Below are 18,437 nucleotides of genomic sequence, written 5' to 3' on the forward strand. Positions count from 1 at the left end.
AGAAAAATCACTGGAACAATGTGATCCACAAAGCCTGAGTTAAGTGCCCAGGCTCCCTATAGAATGAATAGGGAGAGACACATTTTAGACTATAATCCAAAAAGGCCAGCATAGGAGGCAGGGAGCTGCCTAAACTAGTCAATGGGAGATGCCAATGACAGGGGGTGTGTCCTAAGACCCACCCCTCTCATGAAGATCAGTGCTTAAATCTGTGCTGTAGGGAGATGCCTATCTTTGCTAGCCATCCACATCCAGGAACTCCTCTCCTGGAGACAAACAGCTTAGGCACCTTATGCTCAAATAAATTGGTTATTTTATACCTATATATATATAAGCTTAGGCACCTTATACTCAAATAAATTGGTGTTATATATATATATATATATAAAAATATATATATACACACACACACATACCCCTATATATCTAAGGTGCCACTAGTACTCCTTTTCTTTTAGGCACCTAGGGTATTTCTTGCAATGAATTAGGCAGACCTTTATCTCCATATAAAATGGTCAGGGAGAGCAGAACCTCTTTTATAACCTTTAGAGCAGTGGTTAGGGTACTCACCTGGGATGTGGGAGACCCACAGTTCAAGTCACTCCTCTGCCTGAGAAGGGATTTGAACAGGAATTGCCACAGCTCAGGTAAGTGCTTTAACTGCTGAACTGTAGAGTGATTCTCACTCTCTGTAGCCTGACTATTTAATTATTAAATGACTTAACTGAAATAGAACAACTTCAATAGGAGAAACAGAGGGACCCACATCAGAATATCCCACAATCTAGTAATTAAAGCACGGCAGATCCCAGTTTAAATTCCCTCTCTTCATAAGCAAAGTACCTTTATGAATCTGGGCCCCCTAAACTAGTTATAGTAGCTAAGTAGAAGAACTCTGCACTCCTATGCAAAAGATTAGAAACTGCCCTTCATATTTGCGTCAGGAAGGAGAAATTAAAGAGAGCTAGAATGGTTAGAAAATATGAGCAGAAAAGTTTATCAAGCTTGGAAAATAAAATACAAGCTAATATTTCTGAAGAAAAATAATCCAGAAGTCATTCAAAACAGCAGGAGAAACGTGGAAAGAGGAAAGCTAAAAAGGCCAGGAGCTATTTCAGACACATAACTATCTGTTCAGAATGCAATTTAGAAAGAAAGAAAGGCAATGCCATTTTGGGGACCTTGACTAAGACTAAATGGAGCCATGTTTTTGCTTTGGCCATGATCTGGATGAAACTGGGACATGCCCAGGAGCAAGTGGTCAGAAGGGTAATCTAGGCCTTAATGCAGATGCTCTTTGGAGAAGACATCCTCATTGTCCAGTAAGAGTTTGCAAGTGTAGTAGTGCTGTGAAGACAGAACACTGGTTTACTTTAACAGCCACATTTCTCTTCCTCCACCCAACCACATTTCTTTAAGTACAGTTCCTTGCATAAGACTGATATTCCCTGCCCTCCCTTATAAAATGTTAAAGTCAGACAAGAACTGAGCAATGCTAATGTGGTCTTTTATTCAGTTCAAATTAAAAAAAATAAAAATCTTTAAATACAGACCCTGCTAATTTCAGTCTCTTATGCCTCTCCCTTTTCCAGAGGTGCTGTCTTTTAGTTGCTGCGGGGAGTGCTTGACTCCTGCTTTGCTCCAAGCTCTTGCCTCTTCCCACCCACCCCCACCTTTCTGCCCCCCACTCCTATTCCTCTAGCACTTCTTGAACACCCCTGAACAACTGATCACAGTCAGTGTGAGGCACCTAGAGGGAGGAGGAGGAGCTGATGGGTGAGGCCCACTGGGGGGTGGGAGGTACAGGGGGAGAGGGAGCTGGTTGGGGGCACTGCTGGTAGGTGCGGAGCAGCCACTATTTTTCCCCCCCATGGGTGCTCCAGCCCCAAAGCATCCAGGGAGTCTGTGCCTATATCATTTTCCAAGCTCATATAGTGCATTTCCAACATATTTCTCAGTGGTGTAAATAATCCTTGTAGTCTTTGGAATTTAGCTTTGAATTCCTCTATTTCCCTACTCATTTGTGTGTGATAAGCAAGATAAATAGATGGAAGAATTTGGCAAGTTTTATCTAATTCAGTTTGGAGAGAAGTTTAGTTAGACTACCTGTCTTTTGTTTTATTAAAAAAAGGTGTTTGTGTGCTCAAGGAAGTCAAGATAGACTTTCATGCAACAAATAAGCACGGTCATGAATATAGACCACTTTTAAATTTGTTGTCCAAATATTTAATAACTTAGTTTGTAAACATACAAAAATGCATGGTATAGAAATCTGTATTAAAATGGAAAGTAATATTAAAGACAAGATGTGATTCTTTATTCTGCTACAAATCTGGTTCTACACAGGCACAACAGTAAAAAGTTGCTTTTGTCTAACTTGCCAGTATCACTATTCCACACAATTCAATTTCTAAAACAATTTGAGTATTTAATTGCTCCATTGTTTAATGCTGTAATTCTTACAGATGACTGAATAAAACATCTGAGATTTACCTCAACAGCCAACTCTCAGTCACCATCTATTTAAAACAATATAAATCAAAAAGGTGTTCACTGAGATTTATCAGAACAGTCATACCAGACACAGGCTTCTGGGGTTCTTCTAACAAATTTCAATATCCTGGCATGCAGGGATGTTTCACAAAGTATTCATTAATGTTTCTGGCATTATTGTCTCAGGTTGCCATAATGTGACAGTTTTAGACTCTGACTTTAAGGCCACAAGGGACAAATCATGATCTATTCTGACCTGCACACTGCAGAACATAGAACTTCACCCACCAACTCCTGAAATATAACCCCTCAACTAAGGCTGAGTTTCTGAAGTCCTCAAATCATGGTTTAAACACTTCAAGTTATAGAGAATTCACCATTTACACTAGTTTAAAACTGTAAGTGGCCCATGCTGCAGAGGAAGGTGAAAAAACACCAGGGTCTGTGTCAATCTGACCCAGGGGGAAATTCCTTTCCAACTGCAAATATGGCAATCAATTAGACCCTGCATTTGTGGGCAAGACCCACCAGTCAGATACCTGGGAAAGAATTCCCTGTAATAACTGGGAGCCCCCCCCTTCTAGTGTCCCAAATCCAGCTGTTGGGGATTTTTGCTACTGGCAAAATGGGCCACATGCCATTGCAGGCAATCCTATCATACCATCCCCTCCATAAACTTATCAAGCTCAGCCTTGAAGCCTGTTAAGTTTTTTGCCCCCACTGCTCCTCTTGGAAGGCTATTCCAGAACTTTACTCCAGTGATGGTTAGAAACCTTCGCCTAATTTTGAGCCTAAAGTTGTTGGCCAGTTGATATGCATTTGTTCTTGTGCTTAACTGAAATAACTCCTCTCCCTCCCTGGTACTGACCCCTGCAATATACTTAGAGCAATCATATCTCCCCTCAGCCTTCTTTTGGTTAAGCTAAACAAGCCAAGCTCTGAGTCTCCTCTGATAAAGCAGATTTTCCATTCCTCTGATCATCCTAGTAGCCCTTCTCTGTACCTCTTCCAGTTTGAACTCATCTCTTCCTTAAAGATAGGAGACCAGAATTGCACATGGTATTCCCAATGTTTCACCAGTGCCTTGTATAATGGTACGAACATTTCCCCGTCTCTACTGGGAATAGGGTTACTGCAAATTGCTCCAACTGCACAGGTCTGCCAGTCTTCACTTGGAGAAGCTGCTATTAATGCTAGTTTAATGTTGCTGGACAAAAAGGCATCAATAACCAAAGCATCTTTTCTCCACTCATGTTCCAATATCAGCACAAACATTATCAGCTACACAAAGTCTGACTAGAGTCTGTAACAGCAATTTAAGTATCAAGTGTCACCCCAAAATTTGTGGTTCATCTGGTTACTTGTTTTTATTTTACTTTTGTCACCTATGCACATGTTTAACAACGGACCCCAAAACTCTTAAATGCAGTCACCTAAAACACAAAACAATAGGCTTCAATTACAAACACCAATGTAAACTCTTCTAGAAATCCTTCAACTGACCATGTGATGAGACTCTGTACCAACCATCTCCCTGAAGGCTCATAAAAAGTGGACTTTGGGGTATGCCCAGGCTGACAAACCCAGGCTCTGGAAGAATGAGGAAGGAAGTACATTCTAGAGGCCAGGCCCTCTCCCAGAGAATATTCTGCAAGCAGCCGCCTCTCATTTTCAGATCAATTAAGTGCCACTTGCACATGCCTACTGATCTGAACTGCACAGATAGTCTCTCAAGTAAGGTTCCAGGTCCCAAACTATTTAGTTTGAAAGGTTAAACCCATCACCTTGCAGTTCATCTGGAATCCAGTGCAACTCTGAGTATTGGTGCTGTGCTCCCTGCACTATGCTCAAAGGAGCAGACACACTCTGCACAACCTTGAGTTTGAATGGTTCCAGAGTGTACCCACAACATGGACTGCATTACAATCATATGGTCCTGAGGTGACAAAAGGAAAGGATGATGATAGCAAAAGCTGCATCAGAAGAAGAGCTTGAACTCTTCTAGCCACTTCTAGATTTAAAAAACAAAAAAAACCACCTTTTGGCACTGCTACTTGATCTTTTAAAAGCAGCTCTTGTTCCAACCACCTTCAATATTGTGAAACTAGGTCAAATGGTGGATGCAACCCCTCTTTCAGTAGCACATACATGACTGTTGCCAATTTTTTCCCCATTGCTTTCAGCCTATTTTCATCTGGTCTTATTATCAAGACTAAGCCTCAGTCCGGTAACCCTCACCCATTCGGTTTTCATACAGGACTTATTTGCTCCATTGCACAAGCAAAGCATGATCTGATTTGAATACCTGCAGCATTCTCATTACATATCAGAATATTTTGTTTTCCGTATGTCTAATTCCATTTAGTTGTAATCTTCCATTTTAAATTATTCTGTTTATATGAAGACGTTCCAAAATGGAAAGCTGGATTATTCCATATTTGAAGTTACCCTCATTCTTGATCACAGATGGCCACTAAGTCAGAATCTTACTGCTGACTGACCAGGACAACTAGTCTCTGGACAGACAGCAATGCAGTCCTGTGGACTCCTACCAGAAAGAGTACTGCAGCTCAAAGAGTCTGTCGGACTCTTAATAATGTCGCATGTGATTTGTTTAGTTGAGGCTGACCTTAAGTTTCCATTTCTTGACTTGAAATTTCCAGTTCAGAAGACCAAGTGATGCAACTGCATCAAGCTTCCAGTTTAATTAGGAAACAAAATCTGCTGATCAGAATAGTAAGTACATGCCACAAGTTTAAAGTTGAATTTACTACAGAACATACATGAGCAACAAAATAATGTGCTATCAACTGTATTTATGTGCTGCAAACATATTTAACACACATTCACTTTTTTTAAATGTAAACTTACCTATAAGTTCTGCTTAGTCAATGTTAACTTCCCTGCACAGAACTAAGATTTTAGACTCTGTTACTAGAGATATTTTCCTACAATAAGAGACGGTAAATCCAGATTTATGGAAATATTTCAGTGATACTACTCTTTTATTAATAGAATGATGAAGATGTTCTCCAATAATTAACAAAAGGGAGTAAAAATCAGGCTTCTAACCTACTTGATACAACTGGAATTTATCAGTTTGATGACACTACTCATGGCTAACAATATGCTTGCTGACTGTAATTTTATGTACTCTACGTAGATAATGATATAATTGATTCCATGTGCACACCAATGGCATCATTGATTTTATAGAGAAAAGTGTAAACATAGGGTTTACACTTCTTCCAGTAGTCTCCTCAGTTAGCATTTTCATGGGTGTTTCCACATGGCCGAGTTTATATACAGTATGTAGCTTCTGCTGTTGAACAGTAGGAAAAGTCTGAGGTTGTTACATAGCTAAGGATATGTCACAATGTTCTGCCTGAATAGAGCTAAATACACTTTTACTCGGATTACCACCTTGCAAGAGTTTGTTCTTTCATATATTTAGAACAAAAAGTTACATAAATAAAAAAAGCTTTCAGTGTGATCCAAAAAAAGAGGAAGATATTGAAAAATATTCTTGACAGGACCATGAGAATACATACCTTACTTAAACATTGACACTTAATTACTTGTGCAAGATAGGAAGGCTTATTTGGATCAAGTAAAGTGTGTCTTTTAAGTATTTAAACAGTTTTGCTCAAACTGTTTCAAGAACAGCTGCCATTTCCTTGAAATGTCTGAAGAAGTCCTGAAAAAGAAGAAGCAATATTAAACTGCACTTTAACAATTTGCATTGTAGTTAAAGCCAACAGCTTCTTGTTGGAATTTTTTCCCTATGTTTACAAGTAGCACCCAAGATTATAGTATCTAAAATATGAGAACTTTATTCCAGTTTGCTTTATGCATTAGTCAGCACTTTGTGTAAAGTCACTTTCATTATAGTCTGATGCCATATTTGTGTGGTTTTGTCTTATGCCTTTGGAAACAGGAGAGAAAAAAAATGTTTTAGAAGTGGGAAAATGTGGTTGTAAGACCACAGAAATTGATAGGAGTAATACCTGAAAGTATTTTTATTCCCAGTTTGAAATAACCTCGATATTCAGTTTACAGTGTCCCTTTCACATAGCAATTGAACAGCAATATATTAAATAGTTTCCAATCTACAGAGTTGAGACTCGAGCAGATCTAGATTCAGAAAAATCACCAGTCATCCCTTGCCTTTTTAATACATTTTTCACTAAAGGGATTTATTGATAGTTAGCCTTGTAGAAGTTTAGTTTAAAAACAAAGGAGATGTAATGACCCTTTAATATAACTGAACTGATAGCTAAACAAAAGCTCTCACCACCACCCAGGTTTTCAGCTATAGGCAAAGGAATTAAGGACCACTATGATAAGATTGCAGTGGGGTGGGGGGGAGGAAGGAGGAGAATAGTAAAATTGTACTGGGGTGCAGGTATGCTGTGACTGAACAGAAGATATGGCAATAGAAGAACACAGTGGGGCACCAGAGCTGGAACATTTCAGGGGGGAGGGAATCCACCAATAAACCAAAATAAAACCTTCCTTTAATGGCTGTTACAGTAGGTCCACAAATGCTAGCAAAAAGGAGCGTACAACATTTTATATGAAGAGCCAAGATTTTTCAGCCTTAGAGGAATAGAATCAACTTGACGACTAGTCATTTAAAAACAATGTTTCAGGTATTACACCTCCCCAGAGAACCCCAGCCAATTTTTGTGGCTTTGCAGCCATATTTTTTTACTACTCTGTTACTTGGTTGTTGCATGAAAGACTCACACAAATCAAGAAAGAGAATGTGACTGACTACCTGATTATATGGGAGACCACAGTGAAACCAACTACACAAAGTAAACACCCCCTCCCCTTGGATTTTTTTTCATTTATAGCACTAGTAACATCCTCCTACCTCAGAGTGAAGTGCTATTTTTTAAATGGCATTGTTCCTAGTGATTTGTGCGTGTTTACTTTTATAAATGTAAGCCTGTAAAATATAAGCTATATAATCACACTGGGAGGTCGCTCTGTTCAGCATTAGGAAGTCTCTTCCAGCAAGCTCAACCTATTGGTAGTCTACTTTCACCTCTCCACGTTTATTGTGTGGGGAAGGGAGAGCAGCAGCAGCAGAGACTTAATTAGCAGCTGCTGTTTAACTATATAGTCAGAAATGGTTCCAAAAGTTAGTGTACATTCAGCTATGATGATTCAAGTGATTTGGAGATTCGTGTTTATTTTGAAGAAGCTAAGAGAGTTGCACAAATTTTTTTTTTTAAATTGACAATTCCACTTCATGAGGAATATGTACAAATCAGTTATGTTTAAATTTGGGACCGTCTCACCAGATTAAACTCTCTGAAAGAGCAGCTAGCCCTCTGCCTCTTTAAGTACCATAAAAGAACCCAGAAAGCTCTTATTAGGCCCAAGACTAAAGAAATGCAAAACAATTTTTAAAGTTAAGGATTTATCATACATTAGCTCCTTACCCATTTGACCCTGGCCATTTCACATGATCTCACAGAACCCTCCAAACTCCCAGCAATCTGACTTCTGGCACCGGCTATTGCTCTAAGTCAGGGGTTCCCAAACTTGGTTCAGGGCAAGCCCCTGACGGGCCGTGAGACGCTTTGTTTACCTAAGCGTCTGCAGGTACAGCTACTTGCGGCTCCCAGTGACCGGCCAATGGGAGCTACGGGAAGCGGTGGCCCACCCCACGCCACTTCCCGCAGCTCCCATTGGCCGGGAACGAAGAACCACGGCCACTGGGAGCTGCGAGCAGCTGGTTACCTGAGCATCCACAGGTACAAAGTGTCTCACCGCCTGCCAGGGGCTTACCCTGAACAAGCCACGAACCAAGTTCAGGAACCCCTGCTCTAAGCATTAAGGATTTTTTTTCCTGGAAGTTTGGTTTCAGGCTTTAATTCAAATTTTAGTTTTTAAGGCTGGAGTGGTCCCACAGACCTCTTGAGCTTCAAACACACTCAGTGATTGCAGGACAGGCAGCTGGGTAGCAAACTAGACAGATCATCAAGCGAGTTAACATACTAAGATCTAGTAGCCTTTGGTTACAATTTTACTCATTGAAACAGGATAGTTTTGATAAGGGCAAAGCAATTTTAAACTTGGAATTCTTAAGTCAGAGTTCTTATTAAATTAACAATGTTTGGGTTCAGTTGCTTAAGCAAATAGATTTTTAATCTGAACCATATGTAGATGTCTCATCTTTCCATTACCACATATGTAATTAAATGTCTCAAATGTGCTTTCGTAGATGTAAACATTTGCATATCTATTAAGAAAGTACTGTTGTATGCAACTCTTTTTGAGAGGTAACACTTGTATGAAACTGGATTACAAACCTGGAACTGTGGGATTGTCATTTCAAAAGACCTGCTCATTATCTGGCCCGACGGCTCTGCCACTTTTAGTGTCATTGTAACGTAAGGATACTTAAGAGACCTGCAGCTGTCAGAGCTCACTGCCATTCCCAGTTTCCACTGAATATCTATAATCTGAAGAAAAGAGAGCAACCAAACCGTTTTTGAACACTTCCAATCAAGCCTACTGACACTCAACTATACTATCAGTAATTAAGGCTATGTTTAGTGATGGGTAAAAGTCATGGACAGTAAACAAAAATTCACGGCCAGTGACCTGTCTATGACTTGTACTATATACCCCTGACAAAAAAATTTGTAAAGGGGGGGGGGAGAAGAGAGGAGGAGGTGTGCAGTGTGTGTCCCAGGACACTGGCTGGGGTGGGGTGGGGGGCGCAGTTGGTGGGGCTGGCAAGCTTCTTACCTGGAAGCAGCAACACCAGACTCCCTCAGCTCCTAGGCAGAGCCAGGCAGCTCTGTGCGCTGCCTCCGCCCCGAGTGCCGGTTCTGCAGCTCCCATTGGCCGGGAACTGTGGCCAATGGGAGCAGCGGGGGCAGTGCCTGCAGGCGGTGCACAGAGCTGCCAGGCCACTCCTCCTGAGAGGTGTTGCCAGCTCCAGGGAGCTCACACCCCCCTACCTGCCCAGAGCCCTCACCCCCTCCTGCACACTAACACCCAGCCCTGAGTCCCCTCCCACACCTAAACTGCTGCTGCTGTTGGTGGGAGGTGGTGGCCGATGCTGCCCCAGCAGTGGCTGGCCTGAGGGCCACCTGAGCTGTTCAAAAGTCACAGAATCCATGACTAACTTGCAGCCTTATCAGTAATACATTAGCCCACCATCCTCTAGCTCACCCAGAAGCTGTGGGCTTGATGTAGGAGCTATTGAGTAAAATTCTGTGGTCTGTTTATTGCTGGAGGTCAGACTAACAATTCCTTGTGGCCTAAAGCAGTGGTTCTTAACCTTTCCATACTAATGTACCCCTTTTGGGAGATTGATTTGTCTCGTGTACCCCCGAGTTTCACCTCACTTAAAAAGAAAAAAAGACTACCTGCTTAGAAAAAATCAGACAAAGGTGTCACAGCACACTATTACAGGAAAAAATGCTTACTTTCTCACTTTTACCATATAATAAAATTCATTGAATATAAATATTGTACTTACATTTCAGTATATAGTATACAGAGCAATATAAACAAGTCATTGCAGGAAGAAATTTTAGTTTGCACTGACTTGCTAGTGCTTTTTATGTAGCGTGTTGTAAAACTAGGCAAATATTTAGATGAGTTGATGTACCCTCTGGAAGATGTCTGCATACTCCCAAGGATACATGTACCTCCAGTTGAGACATCACTGGCCTCAAATATCTATTAAACTATAGCTAAAACTGCAGAAAATGGAATATAACGTTAAGAAATGTTGGATCATAAAGGGTCACCTACTAGATGCTCTAAACAAGACTAAATTCTTCTCTATCCTGACCCCTTAAATCAGTGGTTCTCAACCAGAGGTACACAGAGGTCTTCCAGGGGGTACATCAACTCATCTAAATATTTTCTTAGTTTTACAACAGGCTACATAAAAAGCAGTAGCAAGTCAATACAAAACTAAAATTTCACACACACGACTTGTTTATACTGCTCTATATACTGTACACCGAAATACAAGTACAATGTTTACTGTAAAGAAATCTTCTCCTTGGGCTGCCACCTTGACATGGTGGAGAAGCTTGCGTATACTTAAGACCCTAAGACCGATGCTGTTGGGAGTCCTGTACTTCTAGTAGGGTCACTCTTTGCAGTAAGGTCGAAGGCAAGGTACCAGACAAAGTGCAGCCCAACTCAACACAACCCAGTATAAGACCTCAATGGCAGAGCAGGCAGATGAAGCAGAATCACCTCTCAATGGCTGCAACAGAGGAGAAACCCCTGGTTGTCTCGGACTTCCTTGCCACAAGACACAGGTGCCTCTTCTGCCAAGATTTGTGTGGCTGTTGGTGCACTATGGCTCCCCCAACATTAAACTACTCAAATGCAGGCTTCTCTCACAGGAAGAGCTTCCCCCCACCCCCAATATTTATATTCCAATTTTTTATTTATATAGTTAAAAATGAGAAAAAGCAATTTTTCAGTAATAGTGTGCTGTGACACTTTTGTATTTTTATGTCCGATTTTGTAAGCAAGTAGTTTGTGAGGTGAAACTTGTGGATACTCAAGACAAATCTGACTCCTGAAAGGTATACGGGTAGTCTAGAAAGGTTGAGAGCCACTGCCTTAAATAAACCTGGATCTCAACTGCAGCTCCCCTTCCTCCCCCAAAAAAGTTGTTGTTCTAAAGTACTTTGTAGCCATGCAAACATAGCTTCAAATTACTATATAGAACACAATTTCAGGAAAAAAAGAGGCCCTGGAGAATTCAATAAGTCAGTGGGAGAGGCAAATACATCATCCATTTCTTCTACCGTTCAGTAGCATTTATGGGTCCATTTTCATTTTAAGACTCTACCAGCCAGTCAATACAACCAGGATTTAGGCACAGGTTTCCAGCTTGGCATTAAGCAGTTACATTTCACTTGCCCAGACAACAGGCTTTTTCCTGGCATAGCAGAGATCATCATCCGTCAATAGTCATAATTATAAATTTACAATTGCAAATTTTGGTGAAGTTTGATTTGACTGAAGTTTCGTAGATAAACACAAATTCAAGAAAAAACATTTTCAACTGTTTGTTGTTACTTGCTAGGCAATTACTATGAAGTCAGATTGTTATTTGAAAGAGGATTAGATACAGATATTCAAAAGCATGGTTCTGCTGACAACTCCAGGGTTCTAGTATCACTCAAGCTTCACTGATTTTATTTTTGATCCTTAACAAAAAGGGTTAAGGACACGTCTAGGTCTTCACAATTGTGTTGCAATGAAATGTTTCTTCAACAACATAAGCTCCAATAATTTAGCAGATACACATGACTGAAAGGCACTGGCATTAAATCCTAAGGGTTTTTTTTAAATGAACACACACAATCAAAGATTAAGTCCTTAAAGAAGGGCAAGAGCAAAACCTACTTAAGGGTTGCTTATGGTGAGCTCTTAGTGCTCTGTTGTTGTTGTTTGTAAGTATACAAGCAGGAACAGATTTTTCTGCTGCCAGTGCAATTTTTCATGGCAGGAGGATTTTACCCACCCATCTTTAATTGATAAAGAAAATCAGGGTAACATCACTCCTAAGCCCCTGATAAGAGGCACAAGACTGTACTAATGCCTATATGAAACCTTTTTGCTATGGTTGTATTCTTTGTAATCTTCATCAAGGATTTAGGAGCTAGAAGTATTCTTAGCTAACTCTAGACTTTCAGAAACACATGTTGAATTTTTTCAAATACTCAACTTGATCTATTCATGCATTAAAAGAAGCAGAATTACTGTTTTATTTTTGTGCATGAAAGTTCATAACATGACCGTATCAGTTTTATATAAAGATCATGCATAAGTATTAATGTAAGAATTCACATCAGAATGTTTTGCTTAAGTACATGAATGTCAGAGCCTTATTGTGCTATACACTAAGTAAAATGTTAAACTCATGGAAGTTAAAATATTAAAGCTCCATTTTAACTCACTAACAACGATGAGAAGCGTAGTTTGAACAGACTGTCACTTGTATGAATAAGCAGACACACTTTTTTTTTGTAATTAAAAGTGCCAAGTGTGTTTAGTGCCAGTCACTTCTTTCAAGGTATAAAACCTATATACAACTTTAAGTAGAAATCTATGTTGTCAGAATGAAAATGCAGTATTAATGGAAGTCTTCTAAACTTGTTAGAAAAATATTGAACCACCTAGCTCTATATGTTTAAGTATTTGTAAGTGTTAAGGGGAAAGTAGTATTAGCCAGGTCTAATCACAATGGGCAGGCATCCAACAGTCCATTAAATATATTGTTTGCCACTTTTGCAGCAGCATCCACCATGAAGTAAGCATTTTTGGAAAGTTAATGCGATTGAATCAGAAGTCTGAGCTAGTTACCTGTCCCACTGTTGCCATATTTCTAGCATCTTCTGACATAATGATAGATTTGCCCTGTTCTTTCCATATATGGCGAATAACCTGAACTGCATGTTTTGGCAGCATTCTGATTACATTACCCAGACCAGTGGAGAGTTCTTCTGCAGAGAGGTTGTTTTTGGCTGCTGTGCTGTAGATAAATTTAAAACAAACAATTTGTAGGTTTTTGTAAGAGTGATGTTCAAGAAATCCAGGGTTTTTTTAAAATAGGCAAACATTTCCATTAGTGTTCTGTTCATGAATATTATTTTACATAGTAATTGTGTAATGCAACCTACATACTCTTTTCGCAAAGGATTTTACTTAATTTCCCCCAAAGTAAACTGTGCTAAGAATTTGCATGCAAGGTCCCCACAAGGGAGCAACTTCCTTTTATTTATGTATACCCCATCTATTTAATATTCATAAATATTCTAAGTGGAAAAACAGATTAGCTTCTGATTTATGAATTTAAAAAATTGAGTTAATACAAGTTTGCAAGCCCCTTTAGATCCTCTCAAGTACTCAAAGTCAAAATTTTCTGGCTCCTCAGCCTTAATTTATACCTTTCCACCTTTTATAGCCCCCCCCTTTTTTATTCTTTAAAGAAAGAATAAAATTAAGAGGTATAGGCAGGATGGGTTCTGGCTTACCTGAATAAAAAGGAAACAACATTAATTATCTTTGCTAGGTCAGCAACGTTCATTTCAACTCCAGCTGTTTGAAATCTCTAGAAACACAAACAAATGTAAGTCTTAGAAACATTCTGTAATTCACGTGACGTTATATACAATGAATGTAAGTGATTTGCTTTTGGATGACCACTAATCATAACTTACCTGGCATAGTTCTACTGTATTTACACCTGGGATCTGACAGTGAAGATGCTGAATAATTCGCTCACACTACAAAGAAAAAGTTACATGGACAATAACTAGTGAAATTATTAAAATATCATGCTTTAAAAATATCTGTACAGAGGGTGTACACCTAGAGTCATGTGGTTTCAATACACAGTGGCCAAGCGAAGAAGCCTATTGTGGCAATATACAAATAGTGTGCTACACCACTTTACACATATACTAGGTGAAGAGGAAAAGGATGTATTAAGTCAGTGGCTGCTGCTAAAACTACATTTAAATACCATCAAACCCACAAGAGTGGAAAAAAAAAAAATGTTCAAACCACTAGCCTACCTGCTTTGCACTGCTTACAACACAGCTGCAACTAGTGATACAATTCAGCACTAAGGGTGCATTTTCCAATGATTTAATAGAAAACATGAAAGGGATTGTTTGCCAGCCTTGCTGTTCCAGTGTGTACTACTCAAAAGCAAAATCAGTATTTTCTAAAAATACAAAATTGGCTTAGTCTCACTAATCACTAGAGGATGTGGTCCACTAAGGCAAAGGTGGGGGACATTACTATTACCCTATCAGGGAAATTTGCACTCGAACAGCTAGTAACATAACCATCACTTCAAACATTTTATAATACACAAAAGCATAAAAGCTAAATATAGAAATATTACTTACTAGCTCAGCAAATAGATCCTTAGGTATTAGTTTAATAATGTCAGCAGTACTACCAAAATCTAAAAAAAAAAAAAAAAAAAAAAAAATTTAGCTGTGTGCCCTTAAATAAAAAAAAAAAAATCCTCTCAGCTCATGGGAAGGCTCTCAGCTCAACCCCTCCACACGGACAGTGTCTGCATTTTAAACAAAATCTTTGGTCAAGATCCAGGAGTTTATTGCCAGATTTCTGCTTCATGAACAAAAACTAAACCTATTAAAAATACCTAATGACCACATTAAAGGTAAATATTAATCACAATTGAATCCATAGAGACATAGATTTTAAGGTCAGAAAGAACCATTATGATCTCTAGACTGACTTCCTGCATAACTCTCAGAACATTATCTGGTATTTCTACATTAAGTCAATATCTTATATTTGAGCTACAGCATTTTTTTTTTTTTTTTTTTAAAGTCAGTCCTAATTGAAAGACTTCAAGTGACTGAGAATCACCTCCCCAGATAAGTTGTTCTAAGGGTTAGTTACACTCACTGTTAAAAGACAAGGATGACTTGTGGCACCTTAGAGACTAACAAATTTATTAGAGCATAAGCTTTCGTGAGCTACAGCTCACTTCATTGGATGCATACAGTGGAAAAATATAGTGGGGAGATTTTATATACACAGAGAACATGAAACAATGGGTGTTACCATACAGACTGTAACAGGAGTCAGGTTTCAGAGTAACAGCCATGTTAGTCTGTATTCGCAAAAAGAAAAGGAGTACTTGTGGCACCTTAGAGACTAACCAATTTATTTGAGCATAAGCTTTCGTGAGCTACCCTCTGATGAAGTGAACTGTAGCTCACGAAAGCTTATGCTCAAATAAATTGGTTAGTCTCTAAGGTGCCACAAGTACTCCTTTTCTTTTTGTAACAAGAGTGACCAGGAAAGGTGAGCTAGGATGGGTGGGAACCTTTTGGAGTGATAATCAAGGTGGGCCATTTCCAGCACTTTACAAGAACAGTAGGAGGGGAAATAAACAAGGAGAAATAGCTTTACTTTGTGTAATGACACATCCACTCCCAGTCTTTATTCAAGCCTAAATTAATTGTATCCAGTTTGCAACCTAATTCCAATTCAGCAGTCTCTCCTTAGAGTCTGTTTTTTTGTTGAAGAATTGCCACTTTTAGCTCTATAATCGAGTGACCAAAGAGACTGAAGTGTTCTCAGACTGGTTTTTGAATATTATAATTCTTGACATCTGATTTGTGTACATTTATTCTTTTACGTAGAGACTGTCCAGTTTGGCCAATGTACATGGCAGAGGGGCATTGCTGGCACATGATGGCATATATCACATTGGTAGATGTGCAGGTGAACGAGTCTCTGATAGTGTGGCTGATGTGATTAGGCCCTATGATGGAAACCCTATCCTGGAAACCTACTGACCGCTATACTTACCTATATGCCTCTAGCTTTCATCCAGATCACACCACACGATCCATTGTCTACAGCCAAGCTCCAGGATACAACCACATTTGCTCCAAACCCTCAGACAGAGACAAACACCTACAAGATCTCTATCTTACAACTACAATACCCACTTGCTGAAGTGAAGAAACAGATGGACAGAGCCAGAAGAGTACCCAGAAGTTACGTACTACAAGCCAGGCCCAACAAAGAAAATAACAGAACGCCACTAGCCATCACCTTCAGCACCCAACTAAAACCTCTCCAACGCATCATCAAGGATCTACAACCTATCCTGAAGGATGACCCATCACTCTCACAAATCTCGAGAGACAGACCAGTCCTTGCTTACAGACAGCCCCCCAACCTGAAGCAAATACTCACCAGCAACCACACACCACACAACAAAAATACTAACCCATGAACCTATCCTTCCAACAAAGCCCACTGCCAACTGTGTCAACGTATCTATTCAGGGGACACCATCATAGGGCCTAATCACATCAACCACACTACCAGAGGCTCGTTCACCTGCACCTCTACCAATATGATACATGCCATCATGTGCCAGCAATGCCGCTCTGCCATGTACATTGGCCAAACTGGACAGTCTCTATGTAAAAGAATAAATGGACACAAATCAGACATCAGGAATTATAATGTTCAAAAACCAGTCGGAGAACACTTCAATCTCTTTGGTCACTCGATTACAGACCTAAAAGTGGCAATTCTTCAACAAAAAAAAACTTCAAAAACAGACTCCAAGGAGAGATTGCTAAATTGGAATTAAGTTGCAAACTGGATACAATTAATTTAGGCTTGAATAAAGACTGGGAGTGGATGTGTCATTACACAAAGTAAAACTATTTCCCCTTGTTTATTTCCCCTTCTACTGTTCTTGTAAAGTGCTGGAAATGGCCCACCTTGATTATCACTCCAAAAGGTTTCCCCCCATCCCTGCTCCCCTGCTGGTAATAGATCACCTTTCCTGGTCACTCTTGTTACAGTCTGTATGGTAACACCCATTGTTTTATGTTCTTGTGTATATAAATCTCCCCACTATATTTTCCACTGCATGCATCCAATGAAGTGAGCTGTAGCTCATGAAAGCTGCTGCTCTAATAAATGTTAGCCTTTAAGGTGTCACATGTACTCGTTTTCTTTTTGGGGATACAGACTAACCCAGCTGCTATTCTGAAACGACTCACTGTTAAAAACCTGAATCCAAAAATGTTCAGTTTCTTCCAAGAAGTGATAGCCACATAACGGCAGGCCTTGGCCCTCTCTTAAGGTGTCAGCAAAGCTCAGAGATAGTCGTGTGTGTGTGTCTGTGTGTGTGTACACGCAACTCCAGACCCATCTCCACCTTGTGTCCCACCACTACCACCTCCATGTACCACCCTAACTCCCTCTCCATTGCCCCCATATAGCACCCCCGTGCCCTGAGCTCCCCTTCCCTGTTGCCTCACCCACTCCTCCCCCCCGTGCCCCATCAATCTCTTCCTAGCCAACACCCCACCTCCACCCGTCCATCCATGGGCCCCACAGCCCCGCCCTCTCACCAAAGGACTCCAAGGCCGGCGCGCCCACCACGGCAGCTCCGGCCGCCATCCTCCCGCCAGCCACCCGGAGACCCCGTCAGGCTGCTTCCGCTAACAACACCCGCGAGCGGCCACCCTCATTGGTTAGCAACTACAGACCCACCCTCCGCTGTCCAATCATCAGTCGGCTACCTTCCGCCGCACTTCACGCTTATTGGCTGCTGGGCCCTTGGGCCGCCCCGCTCCCGAGCTCTCACTGGTTGCTCATTATGGCGTTGAAATCAAGCGCCAGGCGGTGGGGTCGGCGCCAAGCACGCGACTCCGTCGGAGGCGATCGCGCGGAGCTAGGCGCCGAGGGCGCTTGTCCGGCCCCAGCGGTTTGTGTGCGTCTAGCTCAGCGAGCCGCTGACTCGGCCTGTCTCGCGCGGCGCGTGGCCTGAACTTCCTCGCGGGCTGCCGCTCTGTGTCCTTGATCTGTGACGTCTTCCCTTTCCGGCGGCGTTCCCGGAGTGAAAGGGCATTGCCCCCCGCCCCCCCCCCGTTTAAAACCTGTTGGATGAGACTCCAGATTTCAGTCGGTACGGTCACTAAATCAAAAGGGATCCGAGAGGTACTTAGTTGCATCCGATGAAGTGAGCTGTAGCTCACGAAAGCTTATGCTCAAATAAATTGGTTAGTCTCTAAGGTGCCACAAATACTCCTTTTCTTTTTGCGAATACAGAGTAACATGGCTGCAACTCTGAAACCTAACTACATATGCTGCATGTAGGGGCTGTCGCCGGGCTCCGTCCTGCAGCAGAATACTTTCTTCGTCTTGGTGTGGCAACGCGATGCTGTGTGGCACAGTCAAATCACAGCGCAGTTTGATGCACCGGCGGGCATGTTGGTGTCACAAAGCTGCATCAGTGTCAAACCGAATTTGGGACCCTTAAAATCAGTCACGCCTGGCCTACAGGATATACGGAAGACCTACCCCAATTCAGTACAGTATTCCCAAAACCAAGATTGGTCAGAACCCTGGTTATCTCC

At 41.0% G+C, this 18,437-nt stretch overlaps 1 protein-coding gene across 1 annotated transcript; it reads right to left on the reverse strand.

The window, feature by feature from the left end:
• Positions 1-2,295: 2,295 nt before the first annotated feature.
• COMMD6 (COMM domain containing 6) lies at positions 2,296-17,561 on the reverse strand. Its single transcript, XM_084622660.1, has 7 exons — positions 17,430-17,561; positions 14,415-14,473; positions 13,719-13,784; positions 13,533-13,609; positions 12,862-13,030; positions 8,820-8,972; positions 2,296-6,190 (listed from the first exon to the last, which is right to left on the reverse strand). The coding sequence occupies exons 1-7, from the start codon at positions 17,476-17,478 to the stop codon at positions 6,140-6,142; spliced, it is 624 nt and encodes a 207-aa protein (XP_084478786.1). The 5' UTR covers positions 17,479-17,561; the 3' UTR covers positions 2,296-6,139.
• Positions 17,562-18,437: the final 876 nt, after the last annotated feature.

Source organism: Lepidochelys olivacea (genome assembly GCF_965140295.1).
Source record: "Lepidochelys olivacea isolate rLepOli2 genome assembly, chromosome: 1".
Taxonomy (NCBI): domain Eukaryota; kingdom Metazoa; phylum Chordata; order Testudines; family Cheloniidae; genus Lepidochelys; species Lepidochelys olivacea.